This window comes from Parus major, chromosome 7, assembly GCF_001522545.3.
Source record: "Parus major isolate Abel chromosome 7, Parus_major1.1, whole genome shotgun sequence".
In the NCBI taxonomy this organism is placed as follows: Eukaryota; Metazoa; Chordata; class Aves; order Passeriformes; family Paridae; genus Parus; species Parus major.
Window position 1 is genome coordinate 11,841,244 of NC_031776.1, and position 22,862 is coordinate 11,864,105.

A 22,862-nucleotide genomic window follows, 5' to 3' on the forward strand; every position below is an offset into this window, starting at 1 on the left:
GCTGTGAACATGACATCTTCCAATTCCTGGCATCATCATTTGGGCCTTTTCCTCTTAGGGAAAGATGAAATGTTGAGTTTCATTAGGTTTGCTCAAGGAGGATACTTAAGGATGGGGCTGGAAAGCTGAAAGCCTCACAGAGAGCCTTTCAGCAGTGTGAGTACAGGCAGAAGGGATGCCAAGAGCCTTGCCAGTGGAGAGATGCCTTCCTATGGTATCACCTCTGCAAGTTGGTGCTGAGTGTTGTGCTCACTGATGCACCTGGAATTAATTTGGGAACCCTTCCAATTAATTTTAGGGGGAAAGGTGCCAACACAAATGAGTCGGGGTCTGGTGTTTTTCGCAGTATTCTCCAATACATTTCCAAGGATATTTTGCTAGGAGAAACAGAAGGTTTAAAAGAGAACCTGAGAAGGGACAATGACTTGCCTTGACTATGAAGCTCCTGCCCAAGTAAAGAGTGTTGCTGAGGAAATGCAGTGTGAATAAAGAAGGGGACAATTGATAGGAAAAGAGAGGTTGAAAATTAGAGCCTCTCTGAGGTCCTGGAGGCAGACAGGTTTCTAAGAAGGGCGTAAAGAGTTTCTGTCCTATCCTTGTCTTTCAGGAAGTGTAGACCTTCTCCTTACCTGTTACTACTGATGCTTTGTCACAGCACCCAGCCTCTGCTTTTCAACAGCCTACTTAGAGTAACAAAATACCACCTTTTGGGCATCTCTGCATTGTAGTCTCTGTGGACTGCTGCAGTATGCAGGTCTTATGAAATTATGTCACAATGGCTTATCATACAGTGACAAAATACAGGCTTGTGCATAGAAACATCTTGAATTAACCCTGGTGGTTTCTTGGATGCTGGGAAGTCATCCTATCTTCCAGGAATGCCAAAATATTGCATTCCTTCTAGACTATTTTCTGGCTGCTTTGCTATTAATAACTTTGTCCTGAAATAGCACTTTCATATTGCAGCATATTAAAATCATAACAACGGGGTGGGTGTCCACAGTCAACAGACTGAAGAAAGTGAGCCAGTGTGCGAGCTGTGGTTGTGTCAATTGGCTCACAGAGGTGTGCTGACTCTGAGCAGCTAGGGTCTGACCTGCTGAGCTTTCTCAAGTCAACAAATGGCAGGGCTCTTAACAGGATCTCCTGGCTTCCCATGCCATGTGCAGTCAGTACTGTACAGCCTGCTGGGAGCTGACATGAGGCTGATCTGTGATCCTCTCACAGGGAGTGAGCAGTGCCTCGTCCAGTTCTGACAGTGCACCTTGTGCTGCTAATGATATCCACAAAAAGCTGTGCCAGATCTCCTCTCTTTTTTTTTTTTATCTAATGCATTTTGAGGATACAGATCTCAGATGCCTGTGAGCGGCTGCCTGAGTTGCTGCTGAGCATTTGAGCCAATACTGGCAGGCTCTTAACCAATGTGCTCTCACAGATTGCTGTTAAAGAGGACCATGCTGCTTTTATCAGGGTGTGTAACAGCCTGAGTCCACTGCCTTTGAGATTTTGAGGCTGATCAAAATCCCTGGTGGCTAAGGGTTTTGGAACAAGAGCCTTGGCAGAACAGTGTAGAAATGAAGAGCAATGGAAAAACACCTCTGACTGTAGCATAGCATCCTTTGGAAGACACCTGGCTTTAAAGGGAGATGCACATTTACTTGCAATGGGACATTCAAGCACGGAAGATGTTGTTTCTGTGCACAGATGATCGAAACTCTGGCCTAGAAGTGGCAAATCAACTTTGTGAATGCCTCATATAGATGACCCAAACTTTAATAAAAGAGAGATAGAGAAAAGAAACAAATCTAAGCATCAGGATGTCTGAGAGTTGTTTTTAAATTCTTCCTATTTTCCCATTTAGGTCACACTGTCCCTAATAAAGTAGACGAGATTTGAAATAGAAAATAACCATCTCCAGCCATCAAAAAACATGTCGAATTCCGTTTAATGTAAGCCACAGAGTTAAGTAGTGCTAATCAAGAGCAGCATTTCATGGATTTTGAGTGTTGGCAAGGTCCCCAGCTGATGTAAACAGGAACCATGAAATCAGGGCTCCTCTGTGCTGATTTACCCCAACTGAGAATCTGGTTGTGCTTCCCATCACTTTGTTTCTAGTAAGATTTTTTTTTCTTGGTGCAACAGCAAAACTCAAGTCTGTTGTCTTCTCTTTTCCTTGCCCAGATTGGCGTATTTATCACAGTAGCACACGCATCTTCTTGCTCTTGTAAGATAACAAATTGCCCAAATGATTAAAAAGAAATCAAAGAAAAAAAGCAGCAAATGGCTTTTTGTAAATGCACTTGGACAGTTGCTGTGCTCCAAATAAAGTCTAAACTTCAGCCAAACAGCCCTCTGCCCCCCACATGGCTGGAGGCAGGCTTTGGTCCTATATGTTTATTATCGTTTAGAAATGGTATAAATGCTCTTTTATTCTTTTTTGTTCTGCCCTTATTCTACAACACATTCCCCTCCTGCTTCCTGTTTCCCAGACAGGTCCCCACCTCTTCCTCCCCACAGCCAAAAATAATACAAAAGGGAACATACAAAAGATTTTTTGAGCCCTGAGATGTGATAATGAATGGGTGTCATGTGCAGGGTAGACACTGTAGTCCCAGCACAAAAATGTTGATCATGCAAAGTCAGGATGAGGAGTTGCACATTTTGGGTTAGGAATTCAGTGTTATGCATCCTCTAGTTTAATATGTTTTTAGGTCAGAGCAGATGAGATGACTCACAACCCAGGACTCTTACTAAGCGTTCCATATATTGAGTGTATTGATCACATCTCCAGGTTTGGTTTAATAAGCTAATTGTGACAGACTGTGCTTATGAATGCACTGCTGCCTGAGAGTGCGCAAACACAACTGCTGTCTACGTTTGTGTCAGCTGGTGAGTAAGAAATGTTCAGATAGCCCTGGATGTTAATAAAATGTCTCTAAAGAATACATTTTTTCATTCATGAACCAAACCAGAGTAATTACAAGGAATCCAATTCTGCTATGTAACCCCCCCCGCAATGCTTTCTAAGGATGAATCTTAATTGAGGATTCAGACCTAAAATATTGCTCTGCTTTGTACATTCCACAGTCGTCAGCATTTGCTTTCGCGTATCCATTTCCTGTGAGAAGTTTACCATGCTCTGGGGCATGCTTTGAACCTGATCCTTTGATTTCAGTGGGAGCTAGGACTGACAATTCAAGGAGCTAATTGTGCTTTTTTGCTGTTTATAAAGCAAAACCAAAGCTGCTTCCAAACTGGACAACAACAGGTTAAATACAGGCTTGATGAAGTTTGGAGAAAAGTTTGCAGTGAGGGCCACTAGCCAGCTCACTCAAAGCCATCCAAGGTTGTTATATAAATAAATGCTCTCTTCAGAAACATTTTGAAGCACTCTTACTTTATATATAATTTTTCAAATAGTCATTGTATGGCTACTTGCTGTCTTGACTGTATGGCAGCATGCAGGGTATGTGGTGGTGTACAAGCACACATGGCTTTTATTATATTTTGATACTAGCACAATGGACTGCTTGCACTTTTGAATTCTTGATTTGGCTATCCTTAATCCTTTGCTGACATTGATGCTATTTTTTGTTGTTGTGACTGGTCGCAGATATTTTTTCTGTCTTTATTAAACGGTCAAAAAAATAACAAAAGCCCTCCAAAGCCCTGGTTCAGTGTTTGCAGATTTCTTTCATCCTTTTTTTTCTTTCTATCTAGATGCCTATCAAATTCAGCCACGCTTAGCTGCAGCCCTTTGTTCGGTATCTCATAACCAGTGCACTGACATTCTCTATGCTTAAGGCCCAAATACCACAGATTTTTAGGGGAAAAAAATTGGCTTATCCATTTGAAAGAATATTTGTTAGATAAAGATGTATTTTATTATCACCAAGTTAGGGAACAAAGCCTTATTTAAACTCCTTGGTTAGACTTACAGGTTCAGACTTTTTTTCTATTTGAGACATTCGTTACCACCATTTCTGCTGGGAAAAATTGGTAATTTATGGTAAAGTTGATTTTGATCTTTTGATCTTTAGAGTCTGATTAAAATCTTTGATAACCTTGGTTATATCGTACCCCAGAGCTACAGGAAAATGAATCATGTTTATATGGAAGTAGTGATTCTGTTCTTTATATTCACATTTTTACTTTAAAATTATCTTTGCTGAATGCAGTTGAGGCTTCTGATTTTAGCATTTCTAACACTCCGAAGAAGTGTAAGAGAAGATCCAGGGAGAAAGCCATCTGAATCATGGTAGGAGAGTTTATTGAGAGTGCTGTTGTGCATGAATAACAGTGAATGGGCTGGTTTGGCTAAATACACTTCCTTAACGGTTCATTCTTTGGGCTGAGACCAAGAGGGAAAATGGGCACTGGCCATTATTGTATTGAAGAAATTAGCAAACAGAGACTTTCGTCCTGCGTAGGGGAGTCAGGAATTAATAGACTTGTCCATTTGAGATTGGTGGCTGGTGTGACCCATTCAGATGGTGTTAGGGAGGACTGGCCTGATGCCTCAGTTACCACAGGAAAACAAATCTTTGCATATCATATGATTATTCTTTGCCAGATGTGCCTGTCCCTGCTTTTTGCACTCGGCAAAAGCCTGTTTGTTGAGCATGCAGTTAACTTCATTTCAGTTGTATATACAAGGGATTAGGAACATGCATACAAATGTTTACTGCAAGTTAGCTGTCAATAAGTATCTTATTGTTGTATGTGATAAGTGGTTTTAGCTCTTTTTCCCAATGAACTATATAACACATAGGCAACATGTGCTGTCAGGTGACTAGTTTTGTCTTAAAACCTTTGCAATAGGAATTATTTGTTATTGCCTGAAGCTTTTTCTTATATATGTTCATTTCAGGCTGCAGTTTTCCATTTCTCCCAAGTGTATTTTGCAAAACTACTTATTTTAATACTAAAACTCTGTTTATTTTATTCTGTCCCAAATGTTAAGCTTCTGATGTGCTGCAGCTTTTTCATGACTAGCAACTGCCCGGTAAAAGTTGCCAAGAGGAAAAGCTGGAGGTTTTGGCAGCTGGGTGGGAACAGATGACAATCTTGGAATAGATGGGCAAGAGTATTGGGCTTTGTTGTTGTTGTTCAGGAAGTAATGAAGGCTTTTGGCAGTGGGAAGAAGATCCATCGTTCAAATCTTGTTTTAGGGTTAAGGATAAAAAAATAGCATGGCATTTCAGGGGAGGCATGTGAGTTTTGAATCTCATATTCCTATTAACTTCATGGCTGCCCCACAACATCCAGTTCAATTTCTGTCTGTGGTATCAGCAATGCTAGTGTCAGTGTCGCTCAGAGCTTTTGCTGTTCTGCTGCACAATGAAACACTGATACTGAGCACTGAACTTGGTGCCACTGTTGGCTGAGTGTGAGTGAATGGCAACGACACTGACCTTACTGTTACTGTTTTGGGTTGTCTTTGGTTGAAGACAGTTTCTCCTCCAATGCAGCCTTGAGATTTTCACTGTTTTTTAGAGATGAGGCCCCTTTTCTACATGCCAGTGGAAAGCAATGGGGTCATGATGGAAGCTGAAATTTAGCCTTCACTATTGCATGTGTAATTCTGCTTTGCTTGTGTAAATTACAAAGAGAATCCTTTCAAGTATTGTAAACAGACCTGGTAGATCAGACCTGCTTGTCAGCCACATTCAACATTTTCATTTTCTGTCACAGCCTGATCTAAGTATCCAACTTCCTAATTAGGTTTTGGATAACTTCCAAGTTCAGTGCTTGATGTCCAATTATATCTGCAGTAAAATGGCACTTAGAAGTAACTAGCACTTCCAGATAAGAACTTCTTATGATCTGCTAGAAAAATTCAGAATCAAGATATTATAAAATACTTCAGCATCAAAAAAACAGAGGAAGCCAATGAATATATTGATAAAGTGCCTTCCCTGCTGTTCTGTCCTCAAATTATTGTGTTTGGGTTTTTTTTTTACCCATGGCAGAACCTTACTGTTCCAGGCAATATTGTCCTGTATTTACCTGTGCAAAGCATCCAGAAGTTTAACTGCCTTAAAGACTTCACAACATGGGCAGGTGCTTCTCAAGTGATCTGTTATTTTTCAAAAGTCTGTATGTATGGGTGAAATTCTAATACATAACATAGCTATCAACCAAAACTAGATCTTTGCATTTCATTGGAGAAAGTTTAGATTTATACCCTGAGAACTAGGATTATATTTTGGTTCATCAGGTGGAATTAGGTTTTCCAGAGCTGTCTGGACCTGAGCCTAGATAGCAAACTTGTGTCCCTGCAAAGGCTCCTGGCCTTTGGGCATGCCTTTCCCCTGTCATTCTCTAAAGGGGACATAAGCTGCTTTGAGGCTTGGCACATTGATGGTGGTGGTGGTTCCAGCTAGAACCTTCCTTCTGATTCCTCTCTGGGAGAGGGATGAAGTCAAACATCAGGATCATGAGTGGTGCCTCCAGCTCCTTCATGTCTGGATTTTGAATGTTTTGGGTCAACTTTAACCTGGATAGCTGATAGACACCTTAAAATATAGACTCTGAACCAAATCAAGTATCTGCAGGTCTAGGTGGGGATTGCAGAGTCTGAGGTTCGTCTTGTTGTTGCAGTTAGTGGCAAAACTGTCTTGATTTCTGCTGGCTGTAGAGTTAGATGAGTACTAAGCTCTGGTGAAAATGATACAGAAGTATCACATCTCTGCTGTCAGAGGCATATGTTGGATTTTCCTTGTGTTTGATTTCACAGTGGTGAGCATACTCAATGTGTTTCATAAACAATCTTTACTTTCAGTAAATGAGCTTTAGAGGTAAGAATCCAACTAGATTAGAGGTCATACCTTTCTCAGTTGACAAACACACCGAACACTCAATTTTCCTGGACAAGTGCTACTTCAAACTCTGAAAGGACTAACAAGAAGTAGGTCCTTACCAGGCATAGAACAGCTCTACAGTGGCTGTCTTGTACTGTCTGAAGGGTCTGGTACTGCACATGGAGGTGTCATGGTGTGTAGTTTACATGTATTCTGCCACTCCATGTGCCCCAGAGGACTTGGATGATAGAATAATATGGGGAGCAAAGAGATGTGTTGAGTTACTGGGAGTGAACACAGCATTTCTTGCAGGTGATGGAAATGTTCCTCTGCTGGGGAAGGGAGAACTGGGGAATTTTGTAATTGTATCTGAAACTGAAAAATCAGAGGAAGGCCTTGACAGGCAGGATTGTCCACATGCCAGACTGTTGTCCTTTTCTAACTGGCTTACTTCAAGTATGTAGGGTCTCACAAAGTCACATCCTATTATTTGTCTGCCATGAATCATCATTTCTTTTCACTGGTTAAATTGAGGACCAAGGTGCAAGGAGAATGGCCCTCATTAATCAGGACAGATGGGTTGAATTAGTGGGTTACACTTTCTTATACCTAGCCAGTGGAACTGGCTTGACAGCCAACAGCAGTCTAATGGATCTTCTTGTTTTACTCCTGAAGGGAGCCATCTTCTTCTTCCCTTTTCAATTTTTAGAGTCTTTACTGCTGTGTATAGTACTGGCACTGGATAAGAAAGTTTAATACCCACCATGTTGCCTACAGTGTAGCAAGTGAAGGGTAGTGGGACTTTGTGTCACATGTGACATACTCCATCTCTTACACAAAGCTCCCTGTCTTGCACAAGTGGTGAGAATCTGGATGTCCAGCAGAACTTTGATAAGATCATGACAAGAGCAGCTCACTCCTGTCTGAGATATACTTGAACTATTTTCTGACCAGGCTGCTGGTGGGATATCTAGAGGGTAGACAGTGGTCAATATCCTGCTCCTCCCACAAACAAACCCCAAAACAAAACAACAAAATAACCCCAGTAGTTTTTTATGTGCTCAGTGGCAAACAGCTTTGTGGAAATGGAGACCAAAGAACTTTCCTGCCCCTCCTGGTGGTCCACCAGCCTGGAGTGGGGACCTTGGTGGTCTCAGCCTGACTGGTTTCTCCACGTCAGAGCTCAAGACAAGGTGGTGGGCTTAGTTTGCCTAAAAATTTTCATGCCAGGGCAAGGAGTGAAGAAAGCAGGCTGGTTTCTAAACCCTTCCTCACCGCTCCCTGGGAGATTTGGACCACAAGGAGAGAAGGTCGCATAAGGTACTTGGCATAAGCTGGGAAGTGCATATGGGGAAAGATGCTTTGTTTCTGCCACCAAGAAAAAGTGCAGCAGCAGGTAGGGCCCTGGTGGGAGGTAAGGGAAGGGCTGTGGCCATAACCCCTCGCCAGGCTTTGTCTGCCATGCAGATTAGGTGCAGGGCTTTTCTGGCTCAGCGTTGCTAGGCTCTTCCCTGCTATTGACGTGGTGAAGAGGCTGAGGGGGGTGGGTGGGAGGGACTGCATTACATTGTTTCTTTGAGTTGTTTTTCTCCCCCCTTCTATGGGGAGATGGGCTTGATCCACTGGTTTTGGATTTCAGAAGCAGAAGGCAAGACATGACCAGCTGGTGTCTTGAAATGGCACAGGTGCAGTGGCTGCGGGAGGGGGGAGCCAGGAATAATTACAGGTTTGTGAAGCATCAGGCTTTGCCTGAAAAGGGCTCATCGAGAAACTGCTCTTTATGGAAAATTAATGGTGAAGCTGGAAAAACTGTCAGGCCCACTATTGTTGTCATGGGGTAGTGATGCCTTAAAGGAGCAGCACCTCCTGCTCGCTTCCCCTCCATGGGCAGCCCAGAGCTGGCATGCAGCTTTCTGGTCCCACTGCAATTGAAATTTCATGTCACTGTCATCAGATTTAATGGCCTTGAGTCCTTGTCTCCCTGCTGCTGCCCTCCCTCTTCCCCCCCCCAACCTTTCCACCCCTAATTTGTGATTATGCTTGCTCTTTCCTTTGGAAGCCTTTTATTTTATTTGGCCCCTAAACTTGTTTCTGCCCCATTGCATGAAGGCTAAGTGGACCAGAAAGCCCAAATTACATGATGTGGAGAATGCAAAAGCATTGCCTCTCCTGGTGGTGGGGGTTATTACTGAAAGACTGTGTGTCATGTTGGAAAGCTTCTCCCAAAACCCATTAGGATTTATTTAGGGAGAGACCAGATTCCCTTCTAAAGCTGTTTCTCATAGTCCCGAAAATGCACCTTATAAAGAAAATGGAAAGGTTGCTTAAGGCAAGTACAATTAAGTGTCCCACTCCCAGGCCTGTGTGCAGACAGTCTCATACCTCTGAATATAACATACATGCTGAAGCATAGTGTGTCTCATCTTCATATATTCTGTTCTGTTGCTTTTTGTCCATCTCTACAGCTCAGATCTCTAATCAGCAATTATTTAAAAAAGGAACAACAGTGTGGCAGATTTTGTTGTGAACTTGAAAGTCATCCCATCACACAGTATCTGCAACCAGCAGTGCTGCTTCCTGGGAGCTTTGAAAGTAATCTCAAATGACCTGGCAGTTCCTAGAGAGCCATGAGTGGGGCCTCCTTACATTCCTGTTGATGGGACCTTTATACTCAGAAGGCAGAAGTCTTTCTCTCTCCTCTGGTTATATGAAGCTTTAATTTCTTCATCAGATGCTGGACTCACCAGATTGAGATGTAGTTGGGTCACCAGCTCCCATAGATTAAAAAAAATTTACTAAAATCCCCTTCTTAATATTGGTAGAAGTGTTCTCTGAGGAGTAGTTCTTAGAGGTTTCTAAAATGTATTAGTTAGAATGTCTCTTTCTCCAAGCCCTGTGAAATCACACTGGGTATTAAACCAGCTGTCCTTTCAAGCTGCAAGAAATGAAAAACAGTGCTAATAAACTCCATTAAAAGCTCCTGAAACTACAGCAAATGGTTCTCTATAAACAATAAAAGTTTATAATGTTGGCTGTGGAGGACACTGGGGCAGTGCTTTGGTAGCTGAAGGCTTTATTTGGGCAAGCTCAGGACACTTCATATTAAGGTACATTCACGTAGGAGGCTCATCCCATTCTTGTGCTGATGATCACTGCTGTGGAGGTGCAGGAGCAAATTTTAATGTGGCAGCCTCTTTGACTGCAACTTCACCTACTTTTTAATAAAGAGGTGTGTGTATGTTTGTGTACAAGTCTGGTGTCCTGTATATAGGAAGCTCCATTTGACCAGATGTGCCAAAACTCCCTTTAAAACTGACAGTAGATCCCTTTTTTTCTGTCACTTTTCCTTCTCTCAGGCCCTTTAAACAAGCTGTGGTCTCACTGGAAGCTTTTCTTCCTCCTATCTCAAAAAGCCACGCTTCAGATTTGTACTGTTTAAGGAAGATTGGGCCCCATCCAACTGCACCAAGTTAAATTTGGAGAGAAAGTTAATGTTTGTGAAGGAAGAGGAAGCAGTTATTTGGAGAGGTGACTTTTTGTTTGTACGTGGCCAAATGATGAGTGTATTAGGATAGTTTCATATGGAAGTGATTGTTGGGCAGATTACTTAAATTTGAGAAAGGCCCTAGTACTCATGGAACAATGTACAGACTTTAATGGAAATGTAGTGGATGCTTTCTGGTTGTTGTATCTTCACTTCTAGTGTAATATCTGCTGCCATATGTGGGTTTTCACAGATTATCTCTGAGCAGCCTCAAACAAGTGCCGAATCCTCATGTCTCCCAAAGTGTGACCATCTCACGAGAAGATGTTGGTGTTGATGAGTGCTGTCTTGGAATGCCTCTGGACCATGTTCTGCTGCCCTCAGTGGCAGCTATGCTGTAATATCTCTCTAACAGAGGTTTCTCTCCCTCCCCTCTCCCTTTCCCTTCTGCAGACATGCCTGGAGTTGGAGCGATACCTTCAGACTGAACCGCGGAAGATCTCTGAGACCTTTGGTGAGGATTTGGACTGCTTCCTTCATGCCTCCTCAGCCCCAGATGCAGAGGACAATATACGACGGCTGGACCCCATCCTTTTGCCAGTGGAGACCAGTACATGTGACAAAAGCGCCAACATGGACATTATCCTCTCCCGTGACAAACTGCTGTCTGAGACGTGCCTCAGCTCACAGTCCACCAGCTCTTCCACAGAAGGCTACACAGCCGTCAACCAGGCCCAGCTCAATGCAGTGACCTCATTAACCCCTCCTTCCTCTCCGGAGCTCAGCCGCCACCTTGTAAAAACCCCACAGACTCTCTCAGCGGTGGATGGCACAGTGACGTTGAAACTGGTAGCCAAGAAAACTTCACTCAGCTCTGTGAAAGTGGGTGTAGCAACAGCGACTGCGGGGACAATAAAAAGCGGGCAAAGTGACAGTGAGCAAGGAGGTACAGGGACAGAAGCATCCCCAGAAAACAAGAAGAGGGTTCATCGCTGTCAATTTAATGGGTGCCGGAAAGTTTATACAAAGAGCTCCCATTTAAAGGCTCACCAGAGGACTCATACAGGTACTTATGTAGGATGCTTCTCTCATCTTGTCTTCCTGACACCTACCTGTAACCATCTCCTTTTCTTCTCATTTAGAAAAAAACAAAAATCTCTTCTGAAAGTCCAAGGTTCTGTCTATGAAACAGGGCAGTGGAAAATATGGTAGGCCAGCAAATGTACCCATTATTCGATAGAACAGAGGAGTTCTATTAACCTGTTGGGGTTTCATATGTCTTATGAGGCTTGATGCAGAGTAATTTTAGGATGCCTAAGAGATGTAGATGTATCATTCATGTTAAAACTATTTGTGTGTCACTTTGGGTTTTTGGCACTCACTTCCCCAAGATGACTTTAAAAATGTAAGGTTTAGTCAAATGTTATTTTCTTCAAATAGAAAATAGTGTGGGTGGGTTTTTGGTGCCTTTTGTATGGGAGAAAGAGAAATGTGTTTCAGATTTTAGATATGTGGTTTAGGAATAATCTGTGCATGAGGCAGCATGTGTAGATGCAGACGTGTAGGCACGCAGAGGCCTTATCTTCATATACACATACCCTTCAGATACTCATGATCTTGGACTTCTCCAGTGCTAAAATATAGTGAGAACAAATAAAAGAATGACATGGAGTTTGAATGAAATGGTGTAGTTAGAGAGGGAATAGGATGTATGGATAAATGTGAGGCTGTTATTTTGGGTAACATTTACAAATGCTGCATATATATATATATATGTGTGTGTAAGCTGGTTGAAGCTTACTGAATTGGCTTAGGCTGGCTGTTCAGGTTCCCTCCTCTCATTTCTTCATAGTCCCCAGCAGCTTTCCAGCTGCTATTCATTGGCATTAATAGCTATGCAGTTCACACACGTTGCTGCTTTGTTCTAAGCTTCACACGTGATGAGAGATGATAAATTCCCATTAGCACTGTCTTATCATGTGATTATTCTTGTTTCCAGAGGGATTGCTATAATCAGTTTTCTCAATTTTACTGTAAAATGTGTGGTCTCTTACAATAACTGCACAATTAGTTCACGATCTTATCATGCAGGCAGATTCCTAGAAGCAAGGTAGTTCTTGCAAGGTAGAAAACACGTTGGGCCATTGCAGTAAATCAGATAAATATGTGGGTTGTTAAGAGAGCTGCATCCATCACATACTGGGCAGCAATGTAAAAGTTACATGGTCTGAAATATAAATCACAGTAAGACATAAAAGGCATTGATCTTTTTATATGGGCTTTCTAGTGCTTTTACTGGGGATAGCCACCTTGCCAGGAGTGACCTCACCTGTGATTCAGTGATTTGAAAGCCAGTGAAAGTAGTATAGTAATTTTAAAATCAGCATCAAGATGGTCAGAATGTTGGTCCCTTGTAGTACCAATGCCGCTGTGAGGGCTTGTCCCTGCTGGAGCTGGCCAGTGGGACATCCCAGCCAAGGCCTTCCAGCAGACAATGGAGCTTCCATGAAAGCACAAATGAAGAGTGTGAGAGCTATTGACCCAGTGATCTTGTCTGTTCAGATGTAACCCCCATGTTCATCCTCAAGTTCAGAGTGATGGGTCTGACACTGCTTTTCCTGAAGTTAGCCAGGGATAGGACGCAATAGCCTGGAAAGGGTGAACTTGTGAAGTTTTTCTGGTGTTGTCACTCAAATGCAATATGGACAAGGAGTTGCGAGGAGCACTTGCAAAAACAGTTAATCTCTCTGCATCTTTACCCTTTGCTGTCAAAATCTTGTAAGAGTTTGCATGCTTTTGAACCCAGTCTTAGGCCTGGTTGAATTTTCTGGGGCCAAAACCTTTCCCCTCTAACATTACCATGTGGAATGTTACATTTTACAATTAATCCATGAACAGAAACGTTTCTCACTGGCCCTGTGATCTTTCTGTTGAATAGCCTTGGATTGTGTGTGGTGCCATGATGTGCTGAGCCTTCCCATCCACAGCAGTGCTTGACGTGGTGAGAAAGGCACATCTGCTTTGCTGGCAGATAGGGAAGACCTTTATCAAATGATGTGGCTGCAGTTGCCTGGGTGCGGAGCCCAGACCTACCATTCCCAGCACTTCACCTGGTGGGATCAGTACTCCTCTGGTCTTGCCTGTTAAACCATCAGTGGTTTAAACAACCCTGAAATATGGGAGTGTTTCTGTTTCCGTTCACCATGTCCTGAGCAGATAGCATAGGTTGTTAGGAAAGCAGGAAGGCAAAAAACAAGAGGGAATACAAACCTGGAATGATTATCTCTCCTGTTCTAACAGCTGCAAAACCACCCTGCCCCTGCCATGTCCTAGCTGTGCACAGTTTTGTAGAAGGCATGGTTTCTCTTTCTGATGAGGACTGAATACAGCCTTCTTGTTAAAACACATCTTTGATGCAGAACCTAGGAGGAGGAAACCTGTCTCTCATTTTTGTCTGTGGAAAGCAGGTAGTTTAAATACCTGTGAACATTTACATCCTGGGAGCAACCCGAGTAAATCAAGAGCAGTTTAGGCTTACCTAAACAGCTTATTTGAGTCTGGAGCACAAAGTCATTCAGAGCTCTTCACACTGCTTACATGCTCGGCTCCCTAAAAACACACTGACCGTTGGATGCCTTGAATGAGAGCTGGTACAATCAAGACATTTAATGGGTTCACACTGACCTCTTCAGTGGGGCTCCCCACAGGGATCTCCTGCCTCTGGTAAAAATATGGGACAGAGAGGAGTAGCTATGGATATTTGGGACTGAATTATAAATGTCAGGGATGTGTGCTTTCCCATGCGGACTTCAGGGCATGGGACAAGGAGCCCTTTTCTCCATGGGTGCTTTGTTTTTTTCATGCCTGAACTGAATGTGCTGTGGGTTGCGAATGCACCCAGCAGTGCCAATGGCTAGTAGCCACTTGGCTTAGTCCGTGGCTGAGCCAGCGGGTCAGAAATGATTGCAAGATATTTTCCTTTGGCTGGTGGTTTGTTAGTGTGTCGTGCGAGAGCAGACTGCCAGTGTGGGCTCTGTAAACGCGTGTGAGTGCCCCGGCAGACAAAGAGCTCCCAGTGTGGGGTTCACAGGCAGAGAGGCAGATGTGGGCTGGTCACTCAGCTTGCACGTGCAAAGTCCACTTGCGGGATCAAAGGGATTTACTGCAGTGCATGAAAACAAGAAACCATGGGCTGGGGCGCGGGTGAGGGGTGGAAGGCAGCGGAAGGAGGTTGCATTCCTTTCCTTCATATGTAAGGCTGACCAGACAGACGCTGGCTGCTGTTCCTCGCTGCTGCGTGATGAGCCAGGCTGGGCTGCAGGCAATGCAGGCTGATAGCAGCTTGCTAGATTGGAAACAATCCTCTATTGGGGTTTTACTTTGCTGGGAAGCCCAGGGACCCCTACATTGCACTTGGGGTATCTTCCACATTACTGTCCCACATCTCATCTGCAAGAGAATCAGAACAGCACTATAAGGCCCATCAGTGGTCAAAGTGGTTATGAAACCACCTTCTGGATGACCTTTGGAGAGGGAAAAACAATCATCTGTGTGGGAGAGAATTTAATCTGGAAGGGAAAGGGAAAAACACTGTCTGTATGGAAAGGGAAATGAAAATATTTGACTGAACTCAAAGCAATCTGGGGCATCTAAAGTTAAGGGTGTGTAAAGGACCTAAGAGCAGTGGTGGGACTGACTGTTGGAGTGCAGCAAAGAAGCCCCTCAGGGAAGAAATAGCAGCTGGGCCTGTAACCAGGAGGAAAAGGTGAGCTGTAGGTTTGGAAAAACGACACTGCCAGTGTGAGGGTAAGGTAAAAACATCTAAAGAAGGAGCAACCAGGACTGGCATGGTAATTCAACCCTGGCACATTCTCTCACAGTTATTTGTGGAGCAGACATCAGCGCAAACAATGGTATTTTCTCTCTTTTGAGAGAGGAAAATTTTCATCGTGCCTTCACACATGCATGGAGATGAATTGTCAATGTAATGGAGAGTGGAGAGGAAAGAATTCCAATGAGCCAAACCCCATGTATAATCATCAGTACTTCCTAAATTAGAAAACAGGATATTGCTGGAGAGCGTCTGAATGCAAATAAGTCTAAGGGTGAGCTGGCCTGTGACCTATGGAAAGATTAGTCATGGGATGTGACTGTGTCTTCCAGATCAAAGACTGCTGGAGATTTCTATCTCCTGACAAAACCATTCCTATCAGCCTTCCTTGCAATAATGTGCAGGGGAAGGTGTAAGATGGCATGGATACTTTCTGACTGGGCATGATGCATCACATAAAAACTGCCCAGGAAATCCTTAAGATTGGGACAGTGATAAAAAAATTACCTTTATGAGGTTCTGCTAGGATTTGCATTTTGTGAGTATCAGAAGATTTGCTTTTTTTAAATTTATTTTATTTTATCCATCCAAAACCAGGATCGGAATCAACTGAAGCTCAAGTCTGAGAAACAACAGTTGAGCACCTCACATCTATCTTTAGGTTTCTAAGGGCTAAACAAGTGGGAAATACCAGTGTAAATAGATGTTGCTAGTCTACATGTGATCTTAAGATAGCACTTCTTCAAGTGGGGTTTGTTTCACATTGTCAGGACATCTTATTTTAAATTATATAGTTCTTTGATCCAAAATGCTGGGTGAGAGTAACTGAAACAAACAAATCCATCCTACAGGAAAACAAAGTACTACATTTGCAAAAAAAAGATGAGACACATGAGAGATTCGAAAGAGCATTAACCAACAGAAGGTTTTTGAGATGGCATATAAAATAATAGAGAAAAACTTTCCCCAAGTGTTGGAGATAAAAGAGAAAATATCTGGAAATTATTGGACGGGACAAAGCTGAGGAGACTAGGCTGGATGACAGATAAAGAAGATTAATACAAAGTAAAGGAATACAGAGAAAATAAAGATTCTGTGTCAGTGGCAGCACATGAATGGGAAGCTTCATTGCTGTATTGTTTTAGTGTAGTAGCATCTGTGAACAGAAAGCCATTGAAGAGAAGGAAAAAGCAAGTAGCCAAGCACAGCCCCAGTTCTGCAGGATGCAAGACTGAATAATGACTTAGGGAAAAGCATTAGGGAGAACAGTATTGGTAGCACAGGAGAAAGCCAAAGCCCAAGATGTTTTGCAGTACAGACACCCATAGCTTTGTGGTGAGTCCACAGCTCTGTGTGCAGGACTGAAACCTGCCAAGGGGACATGGAGAGACATAGAGGATCCTGAAGCTGCACTGGCAGCAGCTGAAGCAACAGATGAATACACTGCTGGAAATAAGAGCCAGGGAATTGAAGGAGGAAGGGTATATGAAAGACCTTCACTTAGGGCTGCATTTTTTTGGGAGTTAGCCATTTGGAAAGATGTGTTTTTGTAGTGATGTTGGACTTTTAAGAAGTTTTTTTGTGTAAAAGCAGAATAAGTCTTTATCAAAGCTGATTAAAATAAGCCCAGTTTGATCCTGAGCTCCTTATAATTTTCTGATCTTGAAGCCTTTTAGCCATTTGGCAAGTTTGGAGGGGAGTGTTGTGATTTCATTGTGGAGAGTTACAGCCTCACTTCATTATTACATCAAGAGCTTAGACTTAGGAAATGATCTTTAAGAACCACCCAGGCAGCAGGAGGATGACCCCTGCCAAAAGCAGCCCTTGCCATTTAAAACACCAGTAGTGTTCCTCCGTAGCTTAGTTGTCAATACCTGGATTATCAGTCCTGTGTTTCTGCTCCATCATTTTCCAAATCAATAGCATGGGACAATCTTACTGTTTGAATTTGAAAATGTAAATAGGTGTTATTTCTTTGTTTGTTTGCCATGTGAGACGATTTCTGGCACAAGGTAGACCTAGAAATTGATGTTTTCTGTCTGTTCAGCAGCTGAAGGAGGGCAAGTGCAGGTGCCTCCAAGTGTTACAGCAGTCTGCCTTGGTAAGACACAGAGGAGCCTTCTTGAGTTTGTAATTTAGTGTTTTCTTTATACCCATCCATCCACTCCTGAGCCCCTGTGAAGCACCCAACCAGTGGGCAAACGATAGAGATAACAAAGAATCTCAAACAAAAACTCACCCATTTGTCTTCTGCCAGTTTCCCTTTGTGTTGTTGCTGTCCCACATTGGATAGAACTGGCAAGTTAACAACAAGAAGCTATGATTTTCATGTCCATTTGTCCAAAACCACTGTCATTTCTAAAGTATTTGAGGTCACGCCAGGGATGAATTGGAGATGTGTGCTCAGGAATGCTATTTTAGGCTGAGGTGGGCATGACTGGGAGACCTAAAGTGCTCTGGGAAGGAAAAGCCAGGTGCACTACCTCTCATCTTAAAGGCAGGTGCTGGGTTAGAGGCTTTTCCTAAGCACAGTGTGGGTGTTTGAGTCTGGGTCATATCTGGGCAGGTAGTAGCTGGCAGCCTGGAGGGACCTCTCCTAATCCAGAGCCTGTCTTTCACACCCCATGTGGACACAGTCCCACATACGTACATACCAGCAGCAGCTACTTGAAAGCAGGAGCAGATGAACTACAGGGCTTCCTGGAAGCTGACCTAAATACAGCAGAGGTGTCCATGCTTTTGCATAGGTGGTGGAGATCCCAAATAAAACCATGGGAAGAATGGCATAAGCAGAGCCCACCTTATAGCAAAAACCATCCTCAGGTAGGGAGACCGGCCTGATGGGGATAGGGAATATGAGACACCTATTCAGTCCCATGCTGTCTGGCCCAGGTGTCTGTGAAGCTATTTTTGAAATAAGTTCCGTTGTCTGACTCAGGTTCCATGTCACCACAGGACTTGCTTTTCAATGCCCAGGATGGTGTTCTGGGCAGTGGTGTGAGGCACAGGGTACATCTCCAGCCATCCAGTGGTTGTGTCCACCATTGTCAGCATGTAGTGCCTGGCTTGGTGGGTTTGTGGGAGTGTGATGTAATTGATATGCCAGGCATCTCATATTTCAGCCATTGTCCCCTTATCACAAAGGCTTTATGCTTGGCCTGCTCAATTGCAGCACATATTTCACAGTTATGGATAACCTGGAAGACACTGCCTGTGGTTAAGTCCACCCCTAGATCATGAGCCCATCACATTGCATCTCTTCCCTGATGACCTGAGCTGTCATGGACCCGCCATGCCAAAAAAAAATTCACCTTTATGTTGCCAGTCCAGATCCATCTGAGACACTTTCATCTTAGCAGCCCAATCCACCCGTTCGTTGTTGTAGCGTTCTTCAGTAGCCTGGCTCTTGGGTATGTGGACATCTCCAAGGTGTACTTTTACAGCCAACTTCTCTACCTGTGGCAATGTCTTGCCACAATTCAGCAGCCTACATGGGTTTATCTCTGCACTGCCAATTAGTCTAGCCAGTCCCACAGAACATTTGACAGGAACAAAGGCATTAATATTCCTTGGCTACAAGTCATAGTCCATATTATTAATTCATCAACAATTATTCAATCTTTTGGTTAAATTATTTCCTCCTTTTGCTCAGTCTTCTTCGTCTTTTGAGTTCTTGAATCAGTATGCCATGAGTCGATGGGTCATAATCTCCCTCTGCCGAAATTGCCCTTTCCCTAGTTTGATGAGCTGGCATTGTTTTTCCCTTGTAATCTGTTTTTATCTTGGTTGTTTTGTCAATTGTCTTTGGTTCCTCGGTTTAGAAGAGCTCTTTCATGTGGAAGTGGTAGAAAAGCCTCATGGTCCTGGGTGGCAGGCTGGTTTTTTCCTCCACCCTGTAGAATTATTTGAATCATCTCAAGGTGCTCTTTTCCCAGCAGTCTGTCCCTACTGAAGATGAGGACATCCATCACCTTCCCTGACCCTGAAGTTTCTTCAACATTTCTCCAGATACAGAAGGCAATACAAGCCATCCTGAGCAGCCCCACAGGTTGCCAGGCTGTACGGACCAACCAGGTCATGTCAAGGGGCAAGGTGGCTCCAAAACTGGCACAAAGGGTGCTAGAGGTTCACTCTCTGGGATAGTGGGTGATTGCTTCAGTCACTCAGGAGCGATGTCCAGCCTCTCCCTGACCTGGTCCTGGGAATTGCAAAGGCCGGTGGTGCTGGTCCTTTCAGCAGTCATGCTCTTGGTGACAACAGGCAGTTTCTTTGCACCCTCGGGAATGATGTCCATCCTGAACCTTACCCAGTCTTTGGGCTTGCAAGGGTCGAGGCTGCTGGTCCATTCTTCAGCCGTATACGTGGTGGTGATGAAGGACAGAGACAGCCTGTGGAGCACTATGGTCAGGAAGACCAACAGGATGAGCCTCATTCTGGTCTTTTGCAAGGATGACATCTTAATATGTGCGCTGCCTCGGCCTGCCATGCTGGTCGGAGTTCAGGCTGGGATGTTCTGGGCTGAGCAGCTGCACAATTTCTCTGTTCCTGCATGTGTTGGCAATGTGACATCATGGGCTGCTGTCGCACAGGCCTCTGTGATGTCACGACATGTTTTCTGTCTTGCCAACAGGCAATGAAGGCCAAAATGGAGCTGGGAAGGACCTGGGTAGATGGATTTTGAAGCCTGTCTCACTGCTATGCCTGCTGGCAGGTGCTGAGCCCAGCAGTGGAGTGGCACTGTGTCCCACAGGATTTGCACTGTGAGCTGTGCCCAGACTCCATCCAAGCTGCATTCAGTGCTGTGCCCCAGCTGGGCAGCCATGATATGTTTTCACACAAAATCCTCTTGAGGGCAAAGTGACAACCCATGTTAAGAGGAAAGCAAAAAATTCATGCATTTTGACAAAAGATCTTAACCCCTCTTGAGCAGGGTCTTGGACAAACTGACCTGTAAAAGGAATAACAGAGCATTCTCAACATACCATTGCCTTTCACATGTGTTTAATAACCTTTTACCACCACAGTGTCAGTTGAATACAGTCTACCATATAAAATTTCAAAGGGACTTACTCCCTTCATAACACGTGCAGTGATTCAGATTCTCACTAAAGCAATAGGCAACATATCTACACTCACCTTTGTGGATTTGCCACCCAGCACCCCTTTCTGCACAGAACTGTAAATAAATACATCAACTTTGTGTGTGGATCAACTTCTTGCACAGTGGGTGAAGCCACCTGTTTCAAGACAATGACTGCAGAGCCAAAATCTTTCCACTGGTCAGCTTTAGACATGATAAGAAGGCTTAATAAGAATCAAAGTCTTTAAAACACTGCAGGCTGGTTTGCAATCCCAGAAGTACCCATTTGCAGATAAGCACACAAATGTTGTGTTAGGTAGATTTGTTCCTGAAGATGTCTGGCTTTCAAAACTCAGAACTGAAAATTGTGGCTGCAAAAACTGAATGCTGAGAAAAACATTTGCAGGCATGCTAGCTAAGCTAATGATTGCAAACATGAGTTAGAAGATAAAAGCTGATGCCCAGCTGAGTTCTGAAAGAAAGGTGTACTCAACTGTATGGTCCTGCACATTTGGGGACTTAGCAAGGATTTATTCCTTCCTCCTGTACATCTGGACACTCAGAGAGATCTTAATAGTTTACTTAATATAAACTTCCATTTGTACATCTTGTTGGTCACCTGTAAAGTTTGCAAAGCCTCTCCTTCTTCAGAGTGAAATTTTCCACATTTGTGTTTTTTTCCAGTATGGTGGTTGTTTGTTATTTTAGAAATTGGAGTATGTGTGTTGGATAGAGGCAGGGAGAAAAGAACTCTGTGCAGTGTAACAATTTTAGCGAAAAACTTGGCCCATGTAGTTGAAAATAGTAGAAGACATCTATCTGTGAATATCTGGGTAAAAATTAACATGCATAGATTAAGCTATGCTCTGTTGTAAACTGACTTCCATATGAGTGATATTTTATCATTATTTCTTTGTGAGACCTGTAGAATCCCAAAGGTGATTTTTTTCTTGGGCTTTGTTTGGCTTTGAATGTGTGTTAGTAAACATGTTTCATACAGAAAATCTCTTTATTTTTTATTTTTTCTCCCTGAAGACACAGTGTTAACCAGAAATGGAATGTTGTAATACATTTGTGTTCTCCTTTGGTTACTTACACTCACCTGGCAGCATGAATGATGGGTGGTTTCCAGCTGGTTGCATGTAACCCCTGTAGAGCTAAGGACAGGTAATCCTTTGTTTCCTTTTTGGAAAAAGATTCCTTCTTTCCCGAATCCAGGTGGGGAAGCTTCCTAGCTGGTAAAATTATCTTTATTTGTTGCCTTGTGCTTTTGAGATGAGTCTGCCTGGTTCACCAAGGGTTGCCCAGCAGCATTGCCAAGGCCTTTTTACTGAGCCCTGCTCAGTGTGGAGCATCAAGGCACTCGTGTGCTGCTGGGTGCAGCCTGCCAGCTGTGCCCAAGGACAGCAGAAAGCACCAGGAAGGGTGAGATCTCCTTCAAACGTGCCTGCCAGCTTGGAGGTAGCTCTGCCTTGGCACCAGGACAGACTTCTTGCCTTCTTCTGGCAAGAGAACTTGCCAGTGTATTCTTTGAGCCCAAGCACATGATTTCCCTTTTGCATCTATCCCCAAATCAAATTCAGTATCTGAATGATTGAGATCCTGGATATTTTTCATTTTTGTTGTTGACAAATATGGGAAATCAGAAGGAATGTATTCATTCTGAACCTCCCGTATATGAGGTTCTTTCCCCCTCGTATTTTATTCCTATGCTGACTCTGCCAGTCTGCATTATTTTTTTGGTAATTTTTTTCTGATTTTCTAGTGACTAAAGGGAGAAGATGGTAAATGCTGAAAAATGTCAGCACACTTAATAGTTTGAATAAGCAAACCTCACATTCATTTGCAAAAATGTGGAGCAAAACCATTTAAAATGTTAGCATCTGGAAAAGGGGAGTCTGTTCTCTTAATTTTTTTTGTCATTTCTGAACACGGTCCGTGATATATGCATCTCATATTTTTCCTGGCCTATTTGCCTTTATATATAGTCTGGAATTTCTCAGAAACTCTTGACCTAAACTGCAGGTTTCCAAGGGACACATCTTTCTTACACTGCTCTGGATTATGTAAATAAGCACCATGTCCCTTAAAGGCTATCTCATTGTCTACCCTCTAAGATACCTTACAAAAAATAAAAGGAAGAGAACGTGTTTCAGAGTGCTGGAAAAATCTGACCCAGTGAGCTGCTGAATTTTCCTTTATCATTTGTTCCTTCTGCTGCTGCTACGTTGCTTTGCATCTTTGAGCTTGCAGAGCTCTACAGAATCTGAAACTAGACGCCCTTATTAAAGGACATTTTTTAAAATTTCTTGCTGCTCCTCTGGGGACCGAAGTAATGGCAGCTTGAAGCAGCAGAGAATGTGTAATTAGGGCAAACAGCGATGCCTCGCCTGATCGGGAGAAACAGGAGGAGAGGAGGAGAAGCGCAACAGCCTGGCGTGCACAGGCTGTTACTAGGAGACCCCGGCACGAAATGCATGAGATGCGGGGTGCTAATGGGCCGGCCCTGCCGCCTGGGTACCAGCCCGACCTGCTGCACAGCTGCTTCAGCCCGCCCGTTGCCAAGCAACTCTCCTTTCCTTTCCTTTCCTTTCCTTTCCTTTCCTTTCCTTTCCTTTCCTTTCCTTTCCTTTCCTTTCCTTTCCTTTCCTTTCCTTTCCTTTC

General features: G+C 43.5%; 1 protein-coding gene across 4 annotated transcripts in view; it reads left to right on the plus strand.

The window, feature by feature from the left end:
- The window catches only part of KLF7 (Kruppel like factor 7), a 66,298-nt gene that overhangs the window by 19,646 nt on the left and 23,790 nt on the right, over window positions 1-22,862 (plus strand). For 3 of the 4 annotated variants that reach the window (XR_002001982.2, XR_002001983.1, XM_019007553.1), the window contains exon 2: window positions 10,741-11,353. Coding sequence is in view for 2 of the 4 variants with exons in the window: in XM_019007553.1 (XP_018863098.1) it covers window positions 10,741-11,353 (613 nt within the window). In the remaining 2 variants the exon portion in view is untranslated. Of the gene's footprint in view, window positions 1-10,740; window positions 11,354-19,053; window positions 21,203-22,862 lie in introns of those variants that run through there. The other variant, XM_015635226.1, reaches the window with a different exon arrangement.